The sequence below is a fragment of the Struthio camelus genome, chromosome 2, assembly GCF_040807025.1.
Source record: "Struthio camelus isolate bStrCam1 chromosome 2, bStrCam1.hap1, whole genome shotgun sequence".
In the NCBI taxonomy this organism is placed as follows: Eukaryota; Metazoa; Chordata; class Aves; order Struthioniformes; family Struthionidae; genus Struthio; species Struthio camelus.
This window is the reverse complement of record NC_090943.1, coordinates 145,919,148-145,942,557: the sequence shown is the minus strand read 5'-3', so window position 1 is coordinate 145,942,557 and position 23,410 is coordinate 145,919,148. Positions and strand designations below refer to the sequence as shown.

At 40.5% G+C, this 23,410-nt stretch overlaps 1 protein-coding gene across 6 annotated transcripts in view; it reads left to right on the top strand.

Annotated features, from left to right (window-relative positions):
• Window positions 1–23,410, top strand: part of GRHL2 (grainyhead like transcription factor 2) — a 71,621-nt gene that overhangs the window by 22,886 nt on the left and 25,325 nt on the right. For all 6 annotated transcript variants that reach the window (XM_068932904.1, XM_068932902.1, XM_068932903.1 and 3 more), the window contains 4 exons: window positions 2,917–3,070; window positions 5,894–6,005; window positions 12,509–12,603; window positions 21,980–22,138. In XM_068932904.1, coding sequence (XP_068789005.1) covers window positions 2,917–3,070; window positions 5,894–6,005; window positions 12,509–12,603; window positions 21,980–22,138 — 520 coding nt within the window. The remainder of the gene's footprint in view (window positions 1–2,916; window positions 3,071–5,893; window positions 6,006–12,508; window positions 12,604–21,979; window positions 22,139–23,410) is intronic.

The window sequence follows — 23,410 nt, the reverse complement described above, 5'->3', positions numbered from 1 at the left end:
TTCAGGTTGGCGGGATGCACAATTCAGATGTCCAGGGTGGCTGAACTGGCTCCACTAACTTTATGGAATTCGTTATTTCTTCTTATTATTATTTCTTATTTCTTCCTTATGCTAGTAGGTTTTCTGGGAAACTCTCTGTCTTTTTACACTTTCTGGTGTGGTACTTCCTGTCTATATGTGAACAATATAAATAAAGTATCTATTACAAACCATGTAAAAAAACAAGTTTCAAAAACTGAAGTTTGAAAGGAATTCCATCTTCCCTGCTAAGCACAGAAAAATGCACGCATAGAATGGGCAAACTTAAACATAGTCGCTTAACTAATAAAGATTAAGATCAATGACATTTTTAAGCTGGTGCTTAATTTTATGCCTGTGAATAGTTCTGTTAATATCAGAGATTACTCTCATTTTAGGCATATGACTGTTCCTGTAGCAGAGGTTTCTTACAGCCTGATCTTTTCTCTGATGAATATTGAAACAATCATTAACTTCAGTGGGCTCAGACCTGAGTCATTATACAGGGAGCACGTACGAAGCAGATCTTTAGCAAAGAGTTCTCGTTTGCTGTGCTGGATGTTTATAAAATGGAGCATTGGCATCATTAACAATTCTCAGAAGTTAAAATCTTTCATGCTATCACCCAAGTCAGCTTTAGAATACAACTTCCACATCCACGCTCAGAAGACCAAAATACATCTTTTTAGGGAGTTACCTGGAAGTAGGTGCTCAGAAATGAAATCTTCATATTAAAAAACAAGTAGGGAATATGAAAGTAATTGAAGGCCTGATAAAAGCTCCCTTGACAACTGCAGAGGGCTTTAGCTAAGACCCATGGTGAGATTCAGAACAGGATTAGAATCATTTGAGTGATGATTGTGCTAAGTTTATGAGGCTAATGGTAGTCCTCTTGCTTTAGGGCATAATCTGATTGCCAGCTGGGATCAAGAAGAAATTTCCCTTGTGGTACAACACAAAGATTTAATAATTGGCCAGGTGCAGTGTGTCTGGGCTTTACATTTTTTTAAGTCTTTCTGAAACTTACAGAATACCAATAAACAGAAGACCAAGGAGTTGCAGACTTAGGCAGTTCTGTTATGACACTGTGTATCTGACTTTGGTTCATCCTAAGCCCTTCTTAGAGGGTGTCCTTATTTGACTCTCCGTCTGGTCAGAGGTAGTGAGGTGCACCTCTCAGGGTGCTTAGCAGGCACGGGTTCACGGCAGTACTCTCAGAGTATAATGTCTGCATTCCCTTCATGTCAAACTAAATCAGAGCATGTGCACCAACCATTAATGGGCATCCAGGCCACAGGAGAAGACAAGAGCTGGTCCAAAGCACTCCCCTCACCAAAGCATGCACCGGGTGGTCACAGGGTTCTCAGCACCAGCAGTTCATCTGGTTGCTTGGAAGCGCTTGTGATCAGTAGGTGTCCTAGGTCTATGATAGTATTGATTTTTCATTTTAACTTTACTTTGATTTGTAGCTTTTAAGCAACTAGAAAGATGGCTGGCTTTACATATATAAGCTAGTGTAATCAAAAACACTTGGAAATTGTCTTCCTTTCAGGTTGATATTAAACTATCTGAAATGTCTTTCTTTGGATGGAAAGAAAGTGGACCACGATATTTTTTTTTCTTCAAGTAGAGATTTTAGTGTTAGTATTATTCATGCATTTCAGTGACTTTTTTTTTTTTTCATTGAATAGTTAAAAAATGTTTTGGTCTTTCCCTTACTTCCATATTGCTATGGCAGTGTTATGACATCCTGGAGTATTTGCTTGAACTAGAAAGTTAAGGATGCGCTGTTGTTTTAGACCAGCAGATCCATCCTTTTGGTGCTACTCTACCACTGCTTAAATGTTTTGCTGAATTAGGACCTTTGTGAAAATGCTTCCCCCATCCTCAGTTTGTGGGGACATCCTGTAAGTGACTCCTTGCATTAAATTTCCTGTGGTGACCAAATGCAGTTTGAAGAGAACGTTTATTCTGCAAGGGCAAACATTATTTTTCATTTAAGAGAATGTGAGATGCTTCAGGCACAGTTTTTATTGGATTATTGTTCAAGCCCGTTACTGGAGGAGGCAGCTGGAAGAGGCTCTGTGAGAACTGCATTCAGCAAGCGGTTCACTAGTAATAGTACTTTAAACTTGTCACGGTCTAAGAACTGCTTCTAAAGATGAAGAAAAGGTTCTCCTATGAAGGAGGGCCTTTTCTAAAATCTCAGTTCTAGCACAAAGGCAAGCTGTGTCTTTTTCTCTAAATTTTGTCTGTTTTTTGAAGGGAGATCATTTAGTTGCAGAATCCAATTAAATGTAGGTATTTTATGCTGTCTGATTAATTTTGAAAAGAATTGATTGTATATTGTCTTTACATGAACCTACTGTCCCTTCTGTTTGTATTCCTTCTCTGCCTTATGCTGAAAGTAGCAGTTGGACTTTCCATTTTCCATATGCATCTCTTGCATCAAGTTTTATTCTATTCTTTTTGAACTTTTCTTTCTGTGACACTTTAAGTTTATATAAGTTTTAATATCAGTGGAGGCAGCTGATTTCCTTGTAATACTGCAAATTATGCTGTATTCCCTCCTAGCATTTATCCTTTTCACTGAGGGGTACATAGCCTTGTACTTTATGATGGTTATTGTCAGAGAAAGCAAAGATGTCGTCTTTGATTGGAGAGACTTACAGTCCAGATAGGCTTATTATGCTCAGTTGCCAGATCTGATGAATTTGAAAAAAGAAATAATATTTTTTAATTCTTGAAGTGTGACCTTTTCGTGGAGTTTATTATTAGCTTCTTATTTGTTCATGCCATGCTTATATAATGCCTGAAATATATAATAAATAGGGACAAAAAGAAAAGGAAAAAGTGATACAGATTTTGTTGGTGTTTCTCTCCCTGTCTTTTCAACAGCACTTTTCAGTATACACTAGAAGCTACCAAATCTCTGCGTCAAAAGCAAGGGGAAGGGCCAATGACCTATTTAAACAAAGGACAGTTCTACGCCATTACCCTGAGTGAGACGGGTGACAACAAATGCTTCCGGCATCCGATCAGCAAAGTCAGGGTATAGTCCAACTTCTTTCCTAGATGGGAGCGGAGCTCTTCAGATACATGTAGTTTGGGTTGGGTTTTTTTAAAAAATTTTTTTCTCATGGGAGAGGACAGAACAACTTCACTCTTATCCCCAACATAAGGTGGGAGAGTGTTATCTCTGGTGATTTCAGCTATGTTGTGGTCCAGTTTTTTCAATGTCCAATCTTATGAGCTGGTCAGTTATATACGTATTTGCCTTAGTTTATGAATTGGCTAAAGTTACTTGCACATGTATTGGGCTTGACGTTGGTGAACTTACCATTGCTGTAGTTTAAAAAAAAAAATCAGTGAACTGCTAAACCCTTTAAGTCCATTGTTACTCCGTTGTACACTTAAGCAGGTGCTGTCCAGTATCTTTCAGACAAAACTTAATTTAGTCTTTCTAGCACTGAAGTTGTTAGGAGTTGAAGCCATTCTTTGAAAGTCTATGTGACATAAATTTTTAAATACATCTCTTATAAAGGTGTCATGCTTTTGCTTGATATTCACTTAAGGCATCTTCTCAGATTCTGAAAGCAGAACTGGAACTGGATGTTCAGCAGCATCTGACTAGTGAATAGACTTGATTTCCCTGGTAATGTTTTTGAGTAAGCAAATCTAAACCCAGTAACCTTGGAAAGAACAATGAGCCTCAGAGCTGCTGCCCTGCAAATTTCACCCTGAAGCTGAAAGGGCTGCATATGTATGAGGTTACAAAAGTGTTTCCACCCAAATAAATGAAGTACCATAAAAATGTTGTGACTTTAGTTGCAGGAACCAATGAAAGTCAATATGAGCAGTGAAGCAGACAACAGCCTATACGTTTCTATTGTCTGTGAGGTGTAGAGGCCCTCTTCCTAAAGAGAGGCTATGGTTTATAAACCTGAATAGTAGTTCATTTTTAGCCTGTTTTCCTAAGGACGTGGGGCTGATTATAGAGTTTGGCCAAAGCTGATTTAAGAATTCTCTACTGCTGAAAAGGCTCTCCCTCCACCAGCCACCCATGCCTTCCCCCTTTGTGGTGCCAGCTCTACTACTTGTAGAACTGAAAGAGGAATCAGATTAGCTCGCTGATTTGGCTGACGACCAGTCCACGTAATTCTGATCCACTGCATAACCACACGAGTTTTGAAGCTGCGGCAGCAGAAGGGTAGAAATGGTAGAGGTAGGGAGACGTAAGACCGTTCCTTTTAGCAGCTGTATGGTTTAAAGAAGATTGTGAAACCGCAGCCAACTTTCACGGTCAGGTTCTGTTCACCAGGCTTAAGTACTCAAGTAGCTTTTGAATTTATTGCCAAGTCCAACCTCACCTGGTGGGGTGGTGAGGAGTTTACAAGATACTAAACCTCAACAAGTTCCATTTAAATGGTTCATAGAGGAAAAAGACCCAAATCAATGCTGTCCTTGAGAGAAAAGCTGCAGCCTGAACTGCCAGTTCTGATTAGTCTGCCAAGCTGGCCAGGTAGCACATACCTGCTGGCCAGCCAGTGTGCATGTGCAAAACTCAAGACCTATCCGTTGCATTTACTGCCTCTTGCCCGGACAGTAGTTAGAGGACATGGAAGACGTGATGATGAAGTTTAGCTTATGGGGTAGAAAGGAGGAGGTCACAGAGCACATGCAGAGTTACTGTGATGAAGGTGGGTCATGAATCAATCATTAATTCCTCTGCTTATGAAACGGTTTGTTAGTATTTTTTATGAGCTTGGTGACTCAGGGTTAAGGGAAGAATTAGCACAAAAGAAGATGTTGAAAAGTGCATTTTATTCTCCATGATTTCTTTTCACTCCCGTTTACCTAGTGTGAGCGTTCTTCTATTGTTTTGTGTTTTTTATTTTGCTTGCTTAGAGAAGGGCTTTTTAAAAAAGCTTTTATTAGTCATGTGAAGTTGTACAATAAAGTTTCAATCTATTTCCTTTGAATCATACAGTTTAAACAATGGGAATCCAGAACTTGAACTGAAAAGCTCAGTGAAACTTAGTAAATATTCACACTGAGTTTGTCATTAAATACATATATGCGAGCGTCCTGCTCATAAGAAGGGTGTTTGGACTAAGAACGCTGAAGCTGTCTATTCATGAAGGAAGATAAAAGAAAAGCATCAACTTGGTTACCACTTGTGTTGTAATTGTGCTCAGATACTTTATTGAATAAAATTGGAGTTTTTGATGGTTACAGCAACTTAACTACTACATTTTCATCAGGGTGCATTTACACAGATGTGATCCACACAAATTGACTTTTCCTTTTTTACTCCCAATGGCAAGACAACACGCAATGAAACTTCTCTCTCACGTTCTGATTTCTCCACAGCTTTGTCACCAGTAACCCGTGGGCTACTAAGCTAGTCTTTGAAAATGGCCTGCTTTTAGCCAGGCAAGCCTGAGCTCCATAACAACACATCCTCTTATAGCTTAATGTGATCTTCCAGAGGCACAAGGAATCTAAACTGTTATGCCTAGAATGTACTTTGGTCAGAATTGGAATCGGGGATTCTCTGACTTAGAAAATATCACTTTTTACCTAAAGCTAACTAGGAACATGATTAAATTTTATTTAGAATATCAAGAGCATAATCCTAGGCCTTGCATTATTTTAAAACTGCATTTCTTCTGCGCTGAGATTTTAAGTACACTGCAGTACTGGACTGGAATAAAATTCGGTGATCTTTTACAATCCACGTACTGTGGGAGAGGGGTGACTGGATCAGCATTAGAGAGATTTGAGAGCATTAGAGCATATGGGAGTTTTTTATTTCTATGTTTCTGAATATTAAATACATATTAATTAATGCAACTTTTGTTGATTTTCTTAGAGTGTGGTCATGGTTGTTTTCAGTGAGGATAAAAACAGAGATGAACAGCTGAAATATTGGAAATACTGGCATTCTCGGCAGCACACAGCTAAACAGAGGGTCCTTGACATTGGTAAGTATCTCGGGATGTTTCTGAGGAAATTACCTAATTTGGAAATTCGGTATTTCGGAATTTCTCTGGAACCTTGCCCAGAGATATGGTGGGATATCTGGCAATAGCTGCAAGGTTTGTGCAGTGGTTCTTAGCAATGGCTCATCCCTGCAAGGACTGGGTGAGGGGAGCTGCGAAGCAGCAGAGACCTGTGCTTCTGCAGCAGGAGTGATCCTCAGGAGTCACAATGCCAGGCCATCACTTGCATATGTATTTAATGGCGTTCCACCTTCCCATTCCCATGCTGCTGGGATCGATGTCTGTGTCTGCTCAGTAATGGCCAGGGTGCTTGTTTTGTTTGATTCTTCAAAGAATGATCCGTTCTTTGATCCAGTGACAGCTCACATAACAGTTACATCGGCTAATCTGATGGAGTGGGCTGCTGGGACAGGGAGGGTGAATGTATTGGGCCCGTGTTGCTGAAGAGACTTTGGTGTTGTGTCACTGCAGCCTCAGAGTCATGCTGCTGTCCCTGTTGGGACTGTAAATGAGCACAGAGGACTCCTGCATCCCTGCTTCTGACTGTTGTTGGTCTCACATAGAAGTAAGGGAGAAACTCTGAGGTTTGTGCTGACCTGAGAGCACTATTTACTGTTCATCCCATCTAAAGTATTTACAAGCCCATTTCAGCCACAACTGCCCTATCCACATGCTTGGGAAGCTTTCAGCAGAGGAAGAACATATGTCTACTGCCAAGGAGCCCGAAGTCGAAATCTGTGGGAGTGTCTAGACATCAAGCCCTCCCACATGCAGTTTACACACGCAGTGCAGCCATCTGCAGGGGATTCCAGTCAAAGGAGTCGGCTAGACCAAAGCGGGCAAAGTCTATCTTGTTTTGACCGCCTGAGGGAACCAAACCATTGAATGGCAGGAATGAGAGGGGGCAGAGGGGGAAAAAAAGCAGTGACTTGGAGAAAGAACTGAGGAAAGCACTACAATACTTCAAGGGTGATCAAACATCTCCAGCCCTGGGAAGCAGTCCCTAAGTGGTCCTGCTCGCATAGTGCCTCTTGACTTTCAAATGCTGCAGCCTGCAGTGAGGTTGGCATTATTTAAAGTCAAGTGTATTTGGTCAAAGCTACTGGGCAGCTATTCCTGAATCTCCTCTCTGCCTCTTGTCTGATCATTGTAGTTCTGGCTGAAAACGTTCTCCCTCACTTTTTTTTTTTCTCTTTTGGAGTACTTAAGGCAGTAAACCTCCACCTCAGACCAAATGACTCCTATCGTGACACATTAAAAGAGCAAGTATGTCATGTCACAGCTATTTATTAAGGCTGCCTGCTTTTGTGCTAGTCCGTACAAGCTTGCAATACCTTCGAAGGTATGTGCCGAGAAGCTGGTTCCATTGCAGTGCCAACACCCTCCGACTGCCGCAGCAGGATTTCACTCACAGTGTGCCTGACACATTCCAGTCCCCTTACCCAAGTGAGTCAGCCTGTGATACATATTCTGGAAAACAGTGCTCTGCAAAACAAATGCTGTATAGCATGAGCTATATGTTTACCTGTGTTAAAATGAATGTCTTTTATGTTTCCACTAATTTGAGATGAAATTGAGATGAGATGAGCGTGTTCTGGCTTTTGTGGCACTCTGATGTGTACCCTATTTAGACTACAAATGTAAGCAAAGCCTGGTGCAATGGGACTTACTAATACAGCACTCCCTGTCAAACGTAAAAACTATAAGAACACAGTTTGCCTCAGCGTTATCAGAAGACCTAGATGTTACTAAGTAGTATTTTCTTGAGAGCAGTTGAAATAAGGCCTTAGCTCTTAGCAATTACAGTGTTTTTGAAACACTTTTCCTCTTGTTAGGGACTTATAATTGTGGACATTTGGCTCCTCTGCTGTCAGTTGAGAGTGAGAGAGGCTTGCTCAGGACAGGCATATTTACCAGGTTCTGTCCGTCTCCAAGGGATGGGCTGGCAATCTCTCTCTTCTGGTAGACCCATTTCTGCTTGTTATTCTGGGTCCCACTCCTAGGGACAAGCTACATTTCTACAGGCAAATCTCTGTTAGGGTTGTGACTTGCTGGTCTGTGTCCCTTTCTGGAGCTCTGGCCCCTAGTTTGGAACCTCTGGCTTGACTGCTTTAATAAATCCTGCCAGCGTGCATAAATACAAACTCCCCCGCCCACCCCAAGTCATTATTTTCTTTTTCAAAACTTGAGCAGAAAAGGAGGAGATTCTCTTTATATAAACTTTACCCATGACCTGGAAGGACCTAGGGGCAGCTAGCTCTGTAGCCTAAGGAAATTCCTGCCCTCACCTCCCCGAACAGTATCCCCACTCCTGAGTGGGAATCAGGTCTAGAGAAGTGGCAGCGGTGGGAGTCCTTGTGCTTTCCTGTTAAAGCCTGTTCCCTGTGATCATTGACCCACAAAACAAGAGATAGGGCTCATGAAAGTAAATGGAACACTGGAGTGTAGTGACTGGGGCACTAATCTGGGTTCAAGTCCTAGCTTCAGGGTTCATTTGTGGTCACTGAAAATTAAAGTCATAGCAAAATAACCTTTGTTACCTGAAGTTAATAAATATTAATTTTTATCATTTCCAGGGTACAATGTTGGGGGCTACATATAATGTTCTGTACTTACAAAGTACCTTTTTTGGTGTGGTAGGGCTTGAACAGTATTTGGACTTGCATTTTGTATTCCTCTCCTACTCCAGTGGCTGTTTTTCTTCTCATCTCTTCTCACCCAGATTTGGTGTGTTATTTTCCTTATCTTGCTGAAGAGACACTTTGGATCAGGGATTTTGAATATTTGTCCCACTGGGTGCCCACAGTACCATGGTGTGTAGTATATAAGGGCCTACACTTCAGATTAAAAAATTTATCATGAAGAGTATATAAAGGGTTAATCTTTTATGAGATTCCTTTTAAACTATCTCTATATAAATAGCCATAAATATATTTAACATGTTCCATAGACACGCTTATAACCATTAGTATTATGTCAACTTAAATGTTTGTAACGTTTAACATTTGCGAGTCCTTTTTAAACGTTTATGAATGAATTTTTAATCTAGAGTATGACTTGCACCATAACAAAAGGTGACAAAGGCTTTTTTTTTTCTGTTTAACTTCAGCTATTATGCACTCGTGGTGGCTTCAAGAGTGATACCTACTACTATGCTGCTAACTTCTCTCTACTGATAAACAGTTATATTAATCATTTTTTGAAACTTTTTTTACTTTATGTGTTTTTGATTTTTTTTAATTGGTAATGGCCATCAGCTGCAAATTGAAACTGAGAATATGAATCTGCTGAGTTCAGAGAAGTTCCAGAGCTAGGTTTTGGGTCTGGGCTGTTCCTGAGTTTTTTCAGAAAACTGTCTACTGCTGTGTGTGAGATGAGGGCCCACAGAAGACTGATAGATCAGTATTTGGATATTCTTTGGTGTCAGGATACCATTCCTGGAGTTAGGCTGGAATATATCTGGTTAGCGGTAAAATCATGCGTCTTTGTAAGTAAGTCATTCAGCACAAGAGAACTTTTTATTTTGGTAATGAACGAAATACTGAAATTATGTGGATTTTTTGCTGGTCTCAGTGCGAAGCAGTTAGTAATAGGAAAGGTTCTTAATAATCAAATCATCAATGAACTTGAGATATTCTGATTCTGGAATCCAAATATTCAATCCTATTCTCAAATAGAAATGACCCTTCTTCCTGTGTTGCTTTCTTCAGTGTGTCTGCCTTCTGACCTGCAGGTGTATTCTGGAGACCAGAGGAAATAGTGACTTGTTCACTCACTCTAGACATGCAGGGGTCACTGATTTAATTTATTTTGCATGCTGGCTGGTATACCTTCCAGGCTGAAGGATGGTTGGATGAGTTAGATTCAGTATGAGACCTGAAGATACATTGACATTAATAGGATAAGCAGGTACTTCAAGCAAGTGCTAGGTGCTTGAGGGAGTAGACTTGAGGACTTGACACTTACTAAGCAAAAATAAAAAGCGTTCTCCAGAATTTAGGCTTTGTGCAACTATGGATTTTTGTGAAAAAGGAGGCAACTTATACACTTTCTAGCAGCAGGAGTGAGAAATATTTCTGACTTCTTCACAGTACTGTGCAGTGACATTGAGTTTCCCCTTTTAAAATAATGCAGCATAAAGAATACAATACTAGATTACAGCAAATATGTATTGTTTGCTCAGAAGCAGTACCATAATTTGACCAATACTGGTACACCTTCAAGCACAGACATACAAGAGTGGGTATAGGAGCTTTAGAATGAGGTTATCTGTGCTCTAGTTTTACCCATATTTTTTCCAGCATAGGTTGTATTATATATATGCTCAATACAACAACTATTACAATGGCATATAGTAAATGCAAATGATTAGTGCTTAATGTTGAAATCTGTCATTGTTTAGTGTGCAGCTTACCCAGCAAAAGAGGAACTCCTGTAAAGTTGTTTCTTCCATATCGAAGAACCCCAATTTTCTATTTCTGGTAACTCACAGCAGCAGGAGAAGAGAAATCATGGTCACGCTAACACTTTTCAGATACTCCTGGATGTAAAGGCTCTCTTAATCTACTAAGAATCTTTTAAAATTATTTGTAAATTAACGGGAGTAGAATGCAATTCTGCTTTTAAACAGCACATCACATATACAGTTCATGAGATTTGTGTGTGGCAATTAAAGAAGCGGGGGCATGTGTTGGGAAGGGAAGGGTTGGTGGGATGCCAGGTTCTGACACCCTTTTTTGAGAAGAAAACATGTGTCTTTACAAGGCATCTTGTTCATGTCTTTCCAAAGAGCACCTACACAGCACGCCCATATGCAGCAGGCAGTTGCACGAGGCACTTTTTTGGTGAATCATAAGTTTAAGGGGTGGGTGGATGTGTGCACATGCATATTAAACTACTTATGTGTCTTCTAATTCCTCTCATTTGAATTCCCACACTGAATTTAGACAGCGAAGCCAATGACTTCAGTTAGAAAGGGGATCTGAGTTCATGAAGGGAGTAAAAACCTGCCACCCCTCTCAAACACCATGTTCAGTGGCTGCATCACTGAATGTGTTTGTTATGCCTGTGGTCAGAACAGGGATTTCTTACAGTGTCCAAAGTCCTTTCAGGTATCTCACGTGCACAGTTTCACTTGCCTGGTAAAATCCCAGCATCTCTGCCTGTCAGATGAGAGAAAGTTATACTAATTGCTTGTCTCTCTTTTACGTTAAGTCATTCTCCTTGCAACAATGATTTTGTTATGAATGCTTTTGAAACAATTGTTATCTTACTGTTTTTAGAGACCAGTACTTTATTTTTAAAAAGGTAAACAGGGAAAGGGGTTATCCATTTGGGTCTCTCATTTACAGAATACAAAACCATCCTCTTCCTACAACTGCATACAAAGCTAAGAATCAACATGCTTCTGAAATACAGATTTGGGCAAAAATTAAAAAGATCAAGATTGCTGCATTGCATAATTTGAGTCCTCTGGTACTGAGACCAATTACAGGCCTCAAGGGATTCTAAGGAAATATGTAGATACCAGAGAGAGGTAACGTATTTTCTTGAAGAATCTGAAAGTTCCTTTAATCAAGCAGATAGGACCTCCATACCAACCTGGTCTCTCTCTTAACCTGTCCGAGAGAACAAAGCGCATTAAGCAAAGGGAGAAAAAAGGGGGCTTGTCCCACTTTGCTTTTCAATTGCAAGGAAGACCTGGAAGTTTTCTCCCTTATGTGCTTTTCTCCTCTTACTATTTTTTCTGTTGTATTTGAAATTCAGGCTGCTTCTCTCTTGCTTTTTACTCCTTTTAGGAATGCTAGTTACTTGGTAATAGAATATCAAAGGCCCTTTGGAAATAAGTGAGAAGAGGGTGCAGTTTTTGTATTCAGACAATTTAAAAATCGCTATGGTTTGTTTGCTATTTTAGTATCACTTGTACTTTGGAGAAATGATTTCTGTGGGTATTTGACAGAGATACAGCATCTGGTGCTCTAATTCTCAGGAATGACAAAATGTTTGAGCAAGAAGTGGGTACTACTGGTTATTTCTTCCAGTGACAAGGGGTAATAGCTGCATCTTAACCTATTAGAAATCTTCTTTAGGTTGTACCTAATGTCATTTCTTTATGTCAAACTTCAGACATTCCTTTTAATGTTTCAACAGCCTGAGTTAAATTTCCAGTTTTAGTTATTCCTTTTTACAGTCAAGCTAATGAGTGCGCCCACTCATTCCCACTACAGTCATGTTGATTCCTTTTTGAGAGTAAGGAATATTTTGCAAGAACATTAGCTAATGATGTAGTATGCATAAGACTCAAGCTGCAGTATATTACCTCTTTGCAAATAGTTTATTAATAACAATACCAAAGCAATACCATAGGTAGTTCTGTGGTATTAGACAACCCATTTGAAAAAGCAAATGGCAACTCCACAGTTGTACTATGAGCTATAGAAGAGAATCCTTTTTCATGAGACTTTTCTGTTTGTTATTTGTTACAGCTGATTACAAGGAGAGTTTTAACACCATTGGGAATATTGAAGAAATTGCCTTCAATGCTGTGTCCTTTACTTGGGATGTCAATGAGGAGGCAAAGGTAAGGAAAAGTTATGTAGATTGTATTTGTTTACAAAAAGCACTCACCCTCAGTCACTGTTCCACTCCTCTCTCCTCTATAACAAATGTAAGAAGGATAGGTGGAGATGAGAAAGCTCTCTCTCCTCACAGCCAGGCAAACCTTGGTCTATCCTTGGCTCCAAGGATTGTGATCATCCATAAAAGGCGAGGTGGTATGTATCAGCTGTATGATACTGCATACACACGTATATCCCTGCCAAATAAAAGGAGATGCAGTCCTGAGGAAAACTTGCATGGCTGTCAGAGCATAGTTTCTTAGTTGTGGCTGGCCTCTCAGTGATTTTCCATTTAAAATGTGCCCAGCCTGAGAAGCAGTAAGAGGTTTTTTCCTACTTGCAAGGTCAGTGTAGGACACAAGGTGAGTGTTTCCTTTCTCTAGATTATCATCTTCCTTTTTGCAATATTAACATTACCAATAATCAATATTCTGTAAACTACACTACGCCCTCTCTGGTGTATGTGCCATTGTTTTCCATAAGGTAACACAGACTGGCCTTGCAATTGCAAATGAGCATATTTTTGGTTAATTTTTTTTTTTTTAACTGGTCAAATACCCTCAGACATGGGGTTTTTGCACTTGGGGATGTGACAGCTACAGTGAACCTATGAACCAGGACAGCAGAGCACCTTATCAAGTGTCTTATTGATAAGGACATCTGAAGGGTAGCAGAATATTTTAGCTGCATGAACTAGTGGAGCAGAAATGAAAAGCTGCAGGTAATCCTCAGCAAGCAAATAGCAAGGGATATGGGGTGTGTAAAATGGGTGGGGGTAATGTGGGGTTCTCGGGGGGGTCTATAAATAATAAACAGCAAATGCTGTCAAGCTTAGCAAACTCCCGGTACTGTCTTCGTACTGAACGCAAAACATCCAACATTCAGGTAATACTAAGGGTCTCTCAAATGCAGAGCTTCATGCAGAGTTCTTCTCTGCGTTTCTAACAGAGTAGTGTCCTCCTTGTGGGAGACTGCATTGAGCACTGAGTGGTAGCATTAACACTCACTATCCTGACTTGTTTTTTAACTGAAGATGCTGAAAGCTTTAGTAACAGGGTTTTTCACAGTGGATACACGTTTTAAAAGAACACAGCACTAGGTAAAGAAAAGACAATAATTCCGAAAACTGCCTAGCTCTTTCAAAAGCTGGGCCTGGGTAAATAGACTTGTACTTGGCCCAGTTGCTATTATTGCCATATTTACTCATGTAGTCATGTTTACTCACTCTCCCCACCCCAGATACTCCCCTAAAACGAGGATGTGGCTATTATGTGACCCCATTTAAAAATACAGTGTTATGTTGTCCTCTGCAGTCACAACAGATGACCGTTGTGTGCATGTGGTCATTGTGCAGGAAAATACAGAATTCATTTGGGATCTCCAACATTAGGGACCTTCACAAGCCTACTGGCTGTGTGCGCTCTGACAGAAGCACTAACCGGTCTAGAGGACAGCAGTCTCAACTCTTCCTCCTAGCAGTGATTACCCATCACCATTGCCAGGGCTAGCAGTTCTTTAACATACTTGATTTGCAGCTGCAAGCCGGATTGATCAACACAGCATATTGATCTAGGAGCAAGAAAGTCTCTTGTGCTAATATCAGGTGTTACCCTCAGCCGTTTTGTTCCTTTCTAATATCGTACCATTCACACTGTTCCCTCCCTGGGTGCCAAAACATTAAGAATACAACTCTCACTATAATCACTGGGAAAGTAAATTGTAAGAATTTAAAATTATGGCTCTGTTGCTGTTTTTGGAGTAAAAAGTTGTGAGGAGTGACATTTAAGAGAGCCACTTCTATTTCTGTAGGACGTAGTAATTAAAACATGTATTGTCTTATGCTTATTTATTTGGGGGTGATTATTAATTATCTAGTCTTTTAGGAGCTCAAACTGAAAAGGTATTGATAACAGTAAGAAGGTTCATAACAGTACTTGGTACTAGGCACTAAAGTGTAAGTCAGGTTGTATGTTTCAGGTTATCACCATGCTCTAAAGAATTCCCCCTGCCCTGCACAAAGGTACAGGTACATACATGCTTGCTCTTGTAGCAGAGTTTAATAAAATAACCAGTCATGCTCAGTCAGACTGGGAATTCCCATAGAATCCCCCTGCGGTGTTTGAAAGTGGTGTATTCAGAGTCACGTCACAGAACGCTGTTTTTTCTCCAGCAATTACCTCATCCAAGAGAGCTAAAGAATTTCAAGACCTAATTACAGACTCTCCTTTCTTAAGCTTTTTGAACGATGATCCTTAAACTGGCTCCATTGTTTCTGCTCAGTGCTGTTTTCCCTTTTCTCCACAATTTCAAGATTAAAACTAACCTCACGAGCACAAAGACCCTTCTCTTTTGAGTCAGACAAAAACAGTACAGAGCAGTTCTTTCCAGGGCCTCTAAGATGTTACATGACAAAGCTCTCCACTGGCCTGGGAAGGATTAAAAATAATCCAGACCAATCTTTGGAACCACACAGGGGAGCAATCTTTAAAAATGAAAAAGAAGACAAAGAAATAACCTAACAGAATATCCCTGTCTCTCCTGGGAGTCTAAATCCTACATCTAGTGAGACATATCTTAAGCATCAGATTTCTCACTTTGATACTCCACCTGGAGGGCAGCTGATTTAAAGCCAGATTCCTCCTCCCCCACTCAAGCTGAGTGGTACCTTCTTCATGGAAGCCCTTTAGGATGGGAGGTATAACAGCCTGAGTGTGACAGCCCAAATCTGCCTGATACTAAAAGTGAGTGTGCTAAGGATTTATAAGGCAGCATCTCAGTTGGGTCTTACTTGAAAGAAATGGGAACTCAGAGAGGACAGGCAGAGGCCTTTTGCCATCGCCTCTGGAGACCGATGAGAGCCGGGGACTGGCTCTGGCTCCGTGGGCTCTGGTCTCCTCTCTCCCAGCTGCTCCTGAGCAGAACAGGGGCACAGAAGGGAAGTGTAGCATACTTAAACTATGGGATAATCTATCTGTTGTTTCCCGTGGATGAGAGGAAACAGCTCCAAAGTCAGAAATGCTGCTCCATTAAGAGTTTTCTCTGCTGTATCTGAAGCTACAGTAGGCCCTTTGCCCTCCGGGAGAGCAGAGTTGGGCTCTGCAGAGCCATACCTTTTCTTACAATGACAGTCTTTTCTGCTGGGGCTGTTACTGAGAGATTCCCGTGGGATTTATTGTTTAGAATTGGCATACAGGGGAGTGAAAGGAAAGGGTCTACAGCCATGTTAAAATCTTCCCTATGCTTCCTTAAGACAAAAACACTCTGCAGTAACGAAGCATCCGTATGAAGTGAGGAACACTTTTTGTATGGTCCATTATCCTTTCACTCCCACATTTACTCCTATATATAAACATACATGATTTATAAGCAAGGTGATTTGCTGGTTTCTCCTCCTTGGTTAAACCTGAATGTAACGTTTGGTATTTTTAAAGGAATTCTTTAAAGGAAAGTGAGAAAACAAATAACACTTAACGAGAACTGGCTGACTTTTCAGCCATCTTTTAAGAGTTTTTTTATGATATGTAGAAGGTGATATGCTAAAACCGCCTTGCTATTGACTACAGAAGATTTTTCTGCAGCATCTGGCAGGTTGACAAAGTTCTTGTGGAGGCTTTTGAACAGAGTTCAGCTTCCTTTTCAGTTGACATATATCTGCCTGCTTGCAATCTTATTGTTGACAGAACTGAATTTGCAGGAAAGATAATTAAGAACCAGAACACTCTTGGTCAGACAAGAGTATCTTTTTCATAAATCATACCAACTCTTTTAGCTAGGCCTTCGCTCTGATTAATGCTTTGCTAATTTAAAATGGTTAGGGTGATGTTACCTCTGACACAATGTTATTTTGCAAGTAAGTTCATACTTTTACTTTAAATTCAACAGTGTAATCTCAGTGAACAGTCGGTAAAAGAGAATATCACCTTAAAGAAATAAAAAAAAAATACTTCTCAGTGAGATCAAGAAATTACTGACTTCTGCAGACATGCAACTTGAACATGGAGTAAATGGACATCTTGGCAGATATGTTATTCACGCGAGTGCTGGCCCATGGTTTTTGGTGTGTATAGCAGTTGTGTGCTGTGCAATAGTTGTGTATGCTTGCATGCAGTCACTGTCCTCACATATTTATATTTAACTGAAATGTAGATCTGTAATCCAAAGGATGTTGAAGCCCCTGGGAACTTATCCAGTTATTGAATGAGTTTTGGCATAGCCCATAGAGTAATAAGCTCTGTTTTCAATGAGTGAGTGATTTGCTGGATTAGGTTCTTAGGCATCGTGGGCCAAAGAGAGACATGATTCCAGTGGGCACAATTGTAAAATCAAGTTGATGAAACAACACAGTCTATAGCAGTGATTTGTACTGTGATAATCCATATTTTTTTTAAATTTGGTAGGGATATTTAGTACAGGTTTTGACTAGTGTAAGATTTATGATGTTCTTAATTATCCATTTCCTTCCTGAGTTACATCAACTTTCATTTCATTCGGAAGGAAATTAATATTTTCTCAAAAAAACTCTCAAAATTTAATGAATTTAATGATTGGAGGTAAAGAGACTTCATTTTGGGGAGTTTGTACCAGAAATTATGTAATATTAGACTTGGAGCCAGCTTTAATAAACTGTCTCTGTGTGTGTATTCGTGCGTGTGTATGTATACACGTATATACATACACATGCATGCATTCATGGGCGCGCACACACACACACACACACACACACACACACACACATATTTATATTAAAGAAGAGTTGATTTGTGGTAGCAAATAATGTTGAAATTTCAGTGTATACAAATGGTTCAGTAAGTATGCATCTGGGATTCAAGGCAAATGGCATTTTTATGTAGTTGCCGGGGTGTGGTGCAGGCTGAGGAAGCTTCAAAAGAGCAGTGTAAACATTTGCTGGAGACATTTGTATTGAAATAAAACAAAGGTCTTACCTTTGTATGGGATTTATAAGGTAACGGCTGGCAGGAGAAACTATAAAACCACACTTTTTACGTATATGAGGAATGATGGGATTGGTGTTATTCATTAAAGAGACAAGTCATTTAACTCTTTGTTGTTACAGTATAGAGGGATCAACCTTTTTAAAACAGAGGGCTGTTAGGATTTTGTAAAGACCAATGCCCTGGACATAGATTCTATATATTGCCTGTATTCAGTAGAGAAATTACTTAAAGTTTCTAATTTTGTGATACAACCCACTCTTCCCTCCCTTCTGCCGTTGGCATTTTCTGAGACGATGAGAGCCAGAAATGTAAATAGTAATAAAAGGCTTATATTTAGAGGTTTCGTAACTGTAGACCTTTAAAGTGTATAAGCTGAGAAACCGCAGCAGGAGTCATGTTGGCTGGATTAAATGATAAAAGGGGAAATGCATTTCTGAGCCTTGCCTTCTCTTAAGGCAGGTTACTGTGTTTGTGTCTTGTACCTCACTAATTATGCTGCAGTGTTTAACAGTCAGTAATTCACATAATATCAGCTACACTGTGGAGGAACGCCTCCCCCAAAAGAGAGAGAGCTTTTTCTAGACGTTCCCTATAACAAACAGAAGAGTTGTCGTTATCTTAGGCCACTTTTGAAACTTTCTCAGGCATCAAATGTTTCTCCAAATTAGTTTTTCATTGCCAATGGCATGCCTGAGCTGGAGACTAGATGGGTGGGACTCTATCAGTAATTGCTCTAATCTAAGATATGCTGACATTCAAAAAAAGGCAATCACTGTAACGACAACCCAAACTCTTTCCTGAGAGCAAAACATTGCTAAAATGCAGTTTGCACAGGAAAAAAAAAAAAGTTTGTAAATGAATTCATGTACCGCCATAGTCACATCCATGAAAATAATTCTAAGTCAAGTGTAGATAGGGCCCTGGGGAAAACAGCAGTGATTTCTGCTTCTACTGCTGTCATTTCTACCTAAATCTGTGTTTTCCAACCGTATAAGCACCATGCAAAAGACCAGAGCAAGATAGCTCTTAAACCTGAGTTTCTTCTGAGAGAGGTAGAGTAGGACTTTGTCTTCTTCTCATGGATGCCCGGGTGTTGCTTTGTTCCTAGTCTCATTGTGAGTAGCTTGCCTGCCTCATGCGAGCAGGGAGGGGAAGATGCAGGTTGCACAGGGCAAAGCAGGCTGTGCTTGGATAGGCAAGTGAAATCATTACTGCTGCCCAGAACAGGCTGCATTCCTCAGCCATGGCCTTAGGGAGGCGAAGGCTTCACGGGGGCAGAGAGAGGGGCATGGCCCAAGGGCTCTCTGCCTCTGTTTCACCCCCAAAGTCTGCCGTACCATTGTGCTATAACTAGTGAAAATATTCAGTAATGCAAAGAAAACCCTATCTAAAAATCAGCTCAAGTAACACAACTCATACCCTCTCCCCTTTCCCTCTGAATACACACCCAGATTTGTTTTAAATTGTTTTCCAAGTCAAAAATCAGTGTTGTGCTTTAGAGGAAAGGTAATAGAAGATTGTGTAGAGACAAAAATTTTTTCCAGAAATAAATGATCTGTGTTAATTCAAGTACATCTATCTATCCTTATGGCAGAAATGATATGACAGAAATTATAGTACTCTTCATGCACATGAATGTGCAGTCATTGCTCCTCAGAGAGATCCTGATGTATTGCAGTGTCAGGGTTAGGATATTGAATCTTACAGCGTCAATCAATTATTCATGCTGAATAATCTGTTATTGCTGTATTGGGACTCTTAAAATGATAAAGTCTGTCTTTCCCAGTCACTCCTACTACACTCCGGATTTCTGGAGGCAGTGGAAGAGATGACACACAGTGTATGCAGTTGATTAAGATGAGACAATGTCTTTTTTTTTACTTTTCAGCTGCGTGTGCAGCAAACATGGTAGGTACACAAACTGTTGCGTAGACGCAAAGTCTTCACGTCCCTTTCTCACATTTTTAACATACAGTTCGGAAGATCCCTGAGCAGATGTATGGGCTAAAATGCAGATTCTGTTCTACATCAGACCTCATTCCATCGCTCTGTGTTCATACATACATTAAACCACTGCCCTGACGCTGTAAAGGAGACTTAAGGCAAATGAAAATTCAGACCATCATATTTCAAAGGCGTATGCACGCATATCCACACTTACCTTTGGATCTGCAAGAGACCAAGTTGTAATTTGAAACAGAAATAACACTATCAGCTTCAAAATCAGAGTTTCACCTAGGGCCCTTCCCTGCCTCCCTCCTCTCCCCTCAGTTAAAGTTCAACTATTTCATTTGTAAATGCAGCTCTGTGATACAATCAGAAGCAGAAATGTGGAGGTGCCATTAGCTCAGTCAGGCAAACAAGCTGCTCTGGCTCCATCATAAAAAACCTGACTGTAATGTTAACTTCTGCCATTAGGGTAAAGTATCCCTCCACCACCTGCACCACAGCCCTTCTTTATTCTGTCCTGTCCTTCCCCTTAGGGATATTAGTATTCTGTTCAGCCCTCCTGTTCTTTTTTTTTCCTGTTTGTGGGTTGCAGGGGAGGGGGCTTCCTTCAGTCTCTGTCTTGAATTCTCGCAGGCCCCAGGGGCCTGTGGGTGTCTCCTCTGCCCAGCGAGGTGTGCACCAGCACCCTGGGTCCTGGCGGGGAGCAGGTTCACGAGAGATCCCACAAAGCTCATCCTTTCTGACTATGTCGATTCTCCTAGAGAAGGTTTCACGTTGTCATGGTTCAGGAAGTGTGTTATTGGCAGTGTTCTCTTTTCTTTTTCATAGTTCACAGTACTTGGGGTTTTGTGTGTGTTTTGTTTTTTAAATCTGAGAAAAACTAAAAAGTAGAATTAGGTTAATACATAATCAGCACATGTTATTATTTAATGCGTATATTAGCACATATTCTTAATGGGAAGAACAAATGGATTTTTAATACACATTTTCATCTCTCAAATTTCGTGCACACTATCTTGAGTGGGAAGAAATGAGTGATATTTCAGATCATGTAACAGCTTTCTTTGCACTAAAATAATCCTTGGAGACTTGCTGGTGGGAGGCCAATTTACCAGGTGCTGTACAAACAGAGGACAGGAGAGACGGTCCGTGTCCCATGGTAGTGATGGTGGTTAGAAGGCATGAGATAGCTAGTGGCTATCCATGTACACAAGTGGGCTTAGAAGGAAACCACGAGGCAGGTTTCTGAGTAGAAGACAGGCGGTGGTTCCAGCACGCCAGGATCCACAGGCGTTGCCAAGTCATATGGAGAATACATTACAAAGGGGATTTTGAGAAGAAGTAGGAAGTAGCTTTATCATTGTGTGAAGAACTCCATCCCAGTTTGAAGGACAGATGCACTTTTGAAACTGAAGAAAGACTGTGAAGGAAGTTTAAAGTAAAACTCAGGAATGTCTGTTGATGGGACGGAGGAAGGGGAACTGCTGATGGGAGAGAACTTACCAAATTGGTATGGGAAAAGTCTGGTCTTTGCACCACTGTTTGGAATAGATATGAGCACAGCAAGAAGAGATTTGTCAAAGCCAGGCAGTGATGGTGCCTGCACCGAAAAGTGAAATACAGAGGCCCTTCTCTAGTTTCCTAGCTATGAGGATGGAAAGGCCTTATCTAAGAAGAGACTGTACTGAAAACAGATCAGTAAGATTTAAATGTAACTTAGCTATGAGGAAGCAAACACTTGTATTATGGGGCTGAATACTTTTCCATAGGTTAAAAGAAAAACGAGCGTTTGTGAAGAAAGGGTAGGACTTTTGTTTGGCCACGCTGAGTTTAAATTATGAGATGTCAGAAGAACAAGCCAGTCAAAAAGATGGCTAGAAAGGACAACGCCAGGTTATTTTGCTTGGACTATATTAGCAAATGGCACAAACATACAGAGCACGTTTGTATGGTGAAACAGTCAGGGTTAAAGACTAGACATCCACATGATACAGATTTTACCTCAGATTATCCCTAGTCACTTCCCAGAGACTGAGCCACCGTTAGCATCTGGAACACGAGGTGTGCGCCCAGGACATCTGGTCTGACAATCCAGCCCGGGCTCTTTGAGGCACCTCTGTGGTGGGAATCCAAGCATGGTTAAGGTGGGCCGAGCAAGTGATTCACCTCAAACCTGAACTCCTGATCCATACTAAAGCATTAACATTGACACACCATAGAAGTCCACCTTCCTTTCCCAACATAATATCGCCTTGGCTGGACTAAGGGCAGAAGTGGAGAATAAACGTGTGAATTGTCAGAGCAGAGATAGTAGCTGAATTAAAAGCATTTTTTTTGGTATCTGCTCTTTATGTTTCCCATTAATTGCTATGTGTTTCCAGAAGTTTAATAGTTGTTTGCACCACATATCTAAAGCAATCTCTCTGGTACACAGATTTTCATCACAGTGAATTGCCTGAGCACGGATTTCTCCTCACAAAAAGGAGTAAAGGGGCTTCCTTTGATGATTCAGATAGATACGTACAGCTACAACAATCGCAGCAATAAACCCATCCACCGAGCCTACTGCCAGATCAAAGTTTTTTGTGACAAGGTAAGTGGAAAGCACAATGGATAGAGGAGGGACATTGTTAGACAGTTTATTAGTATTGCTGCATTTTAGACCTAGTTAAAAGTTGTTTCTTTTCCCAAAGAATAGTATTTCATGGTAAAATTTGGACCAGCTAGATTATAAATCTAGCAGGTTATTTTACTACCCAGTTATTTTACTACTTTGCAGCCTCTTGGACTCTGATTCGTCAGCTTATGTGCAGTAGTTGGACTGCATAAAGACTGCATGATATAGGTCATGGTATAGGAAATAGTCCCTAATGTAAGGATCTCTGGGAGATCATAGGCTCATGCAAATGCCTGGTCTGATGATCTCTCTTCTGCTTCTAGCAGCCAGGATAGGGAATATGTAAAGTTTGAGGTAGGGGTCTCTGATAGAGAAGTGTACCATTCAAGAAAGGCCTGCTGAGCTGTCTTTTCTGATTTAGTAGAAAACACTCAGTCCCAACCATGCAGCTGATATGCTTTGTTTTTTTCCCTGCTTGGTTGCAAACAGTTATTTTGGAAGCTTCAGTCAGAGTTTTTTATGTTAGGATTTTCTGCCAAAATACATTAACCATTCCCATTTTGTGGCTCAGCAACTGCTTTTTTTTTTTTTTACCTCCCCCTTCTTTTGCAAAATTTGGTCATTTTGGTCCTTTTGCGATGGGTTTCCCCACTCCTTTATGGGAACTGGTAAGATTTGGCTGTACTCTTCAGCTTTAAAACAGATCACAGCTTAAATGAGCTTGATAATGTCATGGGCAGCTGTAAGTGCTACCAGGTAGAAACAGTTCCTCAAAAATTTCATCTCAGTGATGATTCTTAAATGTGTAGTGTGACCACTTTTCATTTGTATTTTACAACTGCCAGCCAATGGACTTTATCCCTGCTGGGAAAGATTTTCTGAAGCAGAGTGGAGGCCTAGATTCTAGTCTAGGTTCAGGGATTCAGGAGCCTACATCCATTTAAGGGACTATGAAAGTTATCCAAATTAGTTTTCCCATCTTATAGATGGGAATAGAAAGGCAAAGGCCATGCCCCAGGCAATACGTAGCATTAACTTTTAAAGAAAGGGTAAGAGTTCAACTGTTCCAGGTCTCCATTCTGCTGCTCCTTCCCCTTTTTCAGTTAATTCCCTTTTTGCTGTCTTGACAACAGGATCTTGAGGGCTAATCAGTTTTATTACTGGAGGAAAAATTTTGAAAGTAATGAATGTAAATGTATGCACTGAGGTCTTCCTGCAGCCAAAGTGTTATGTTTTTAATTATGACTT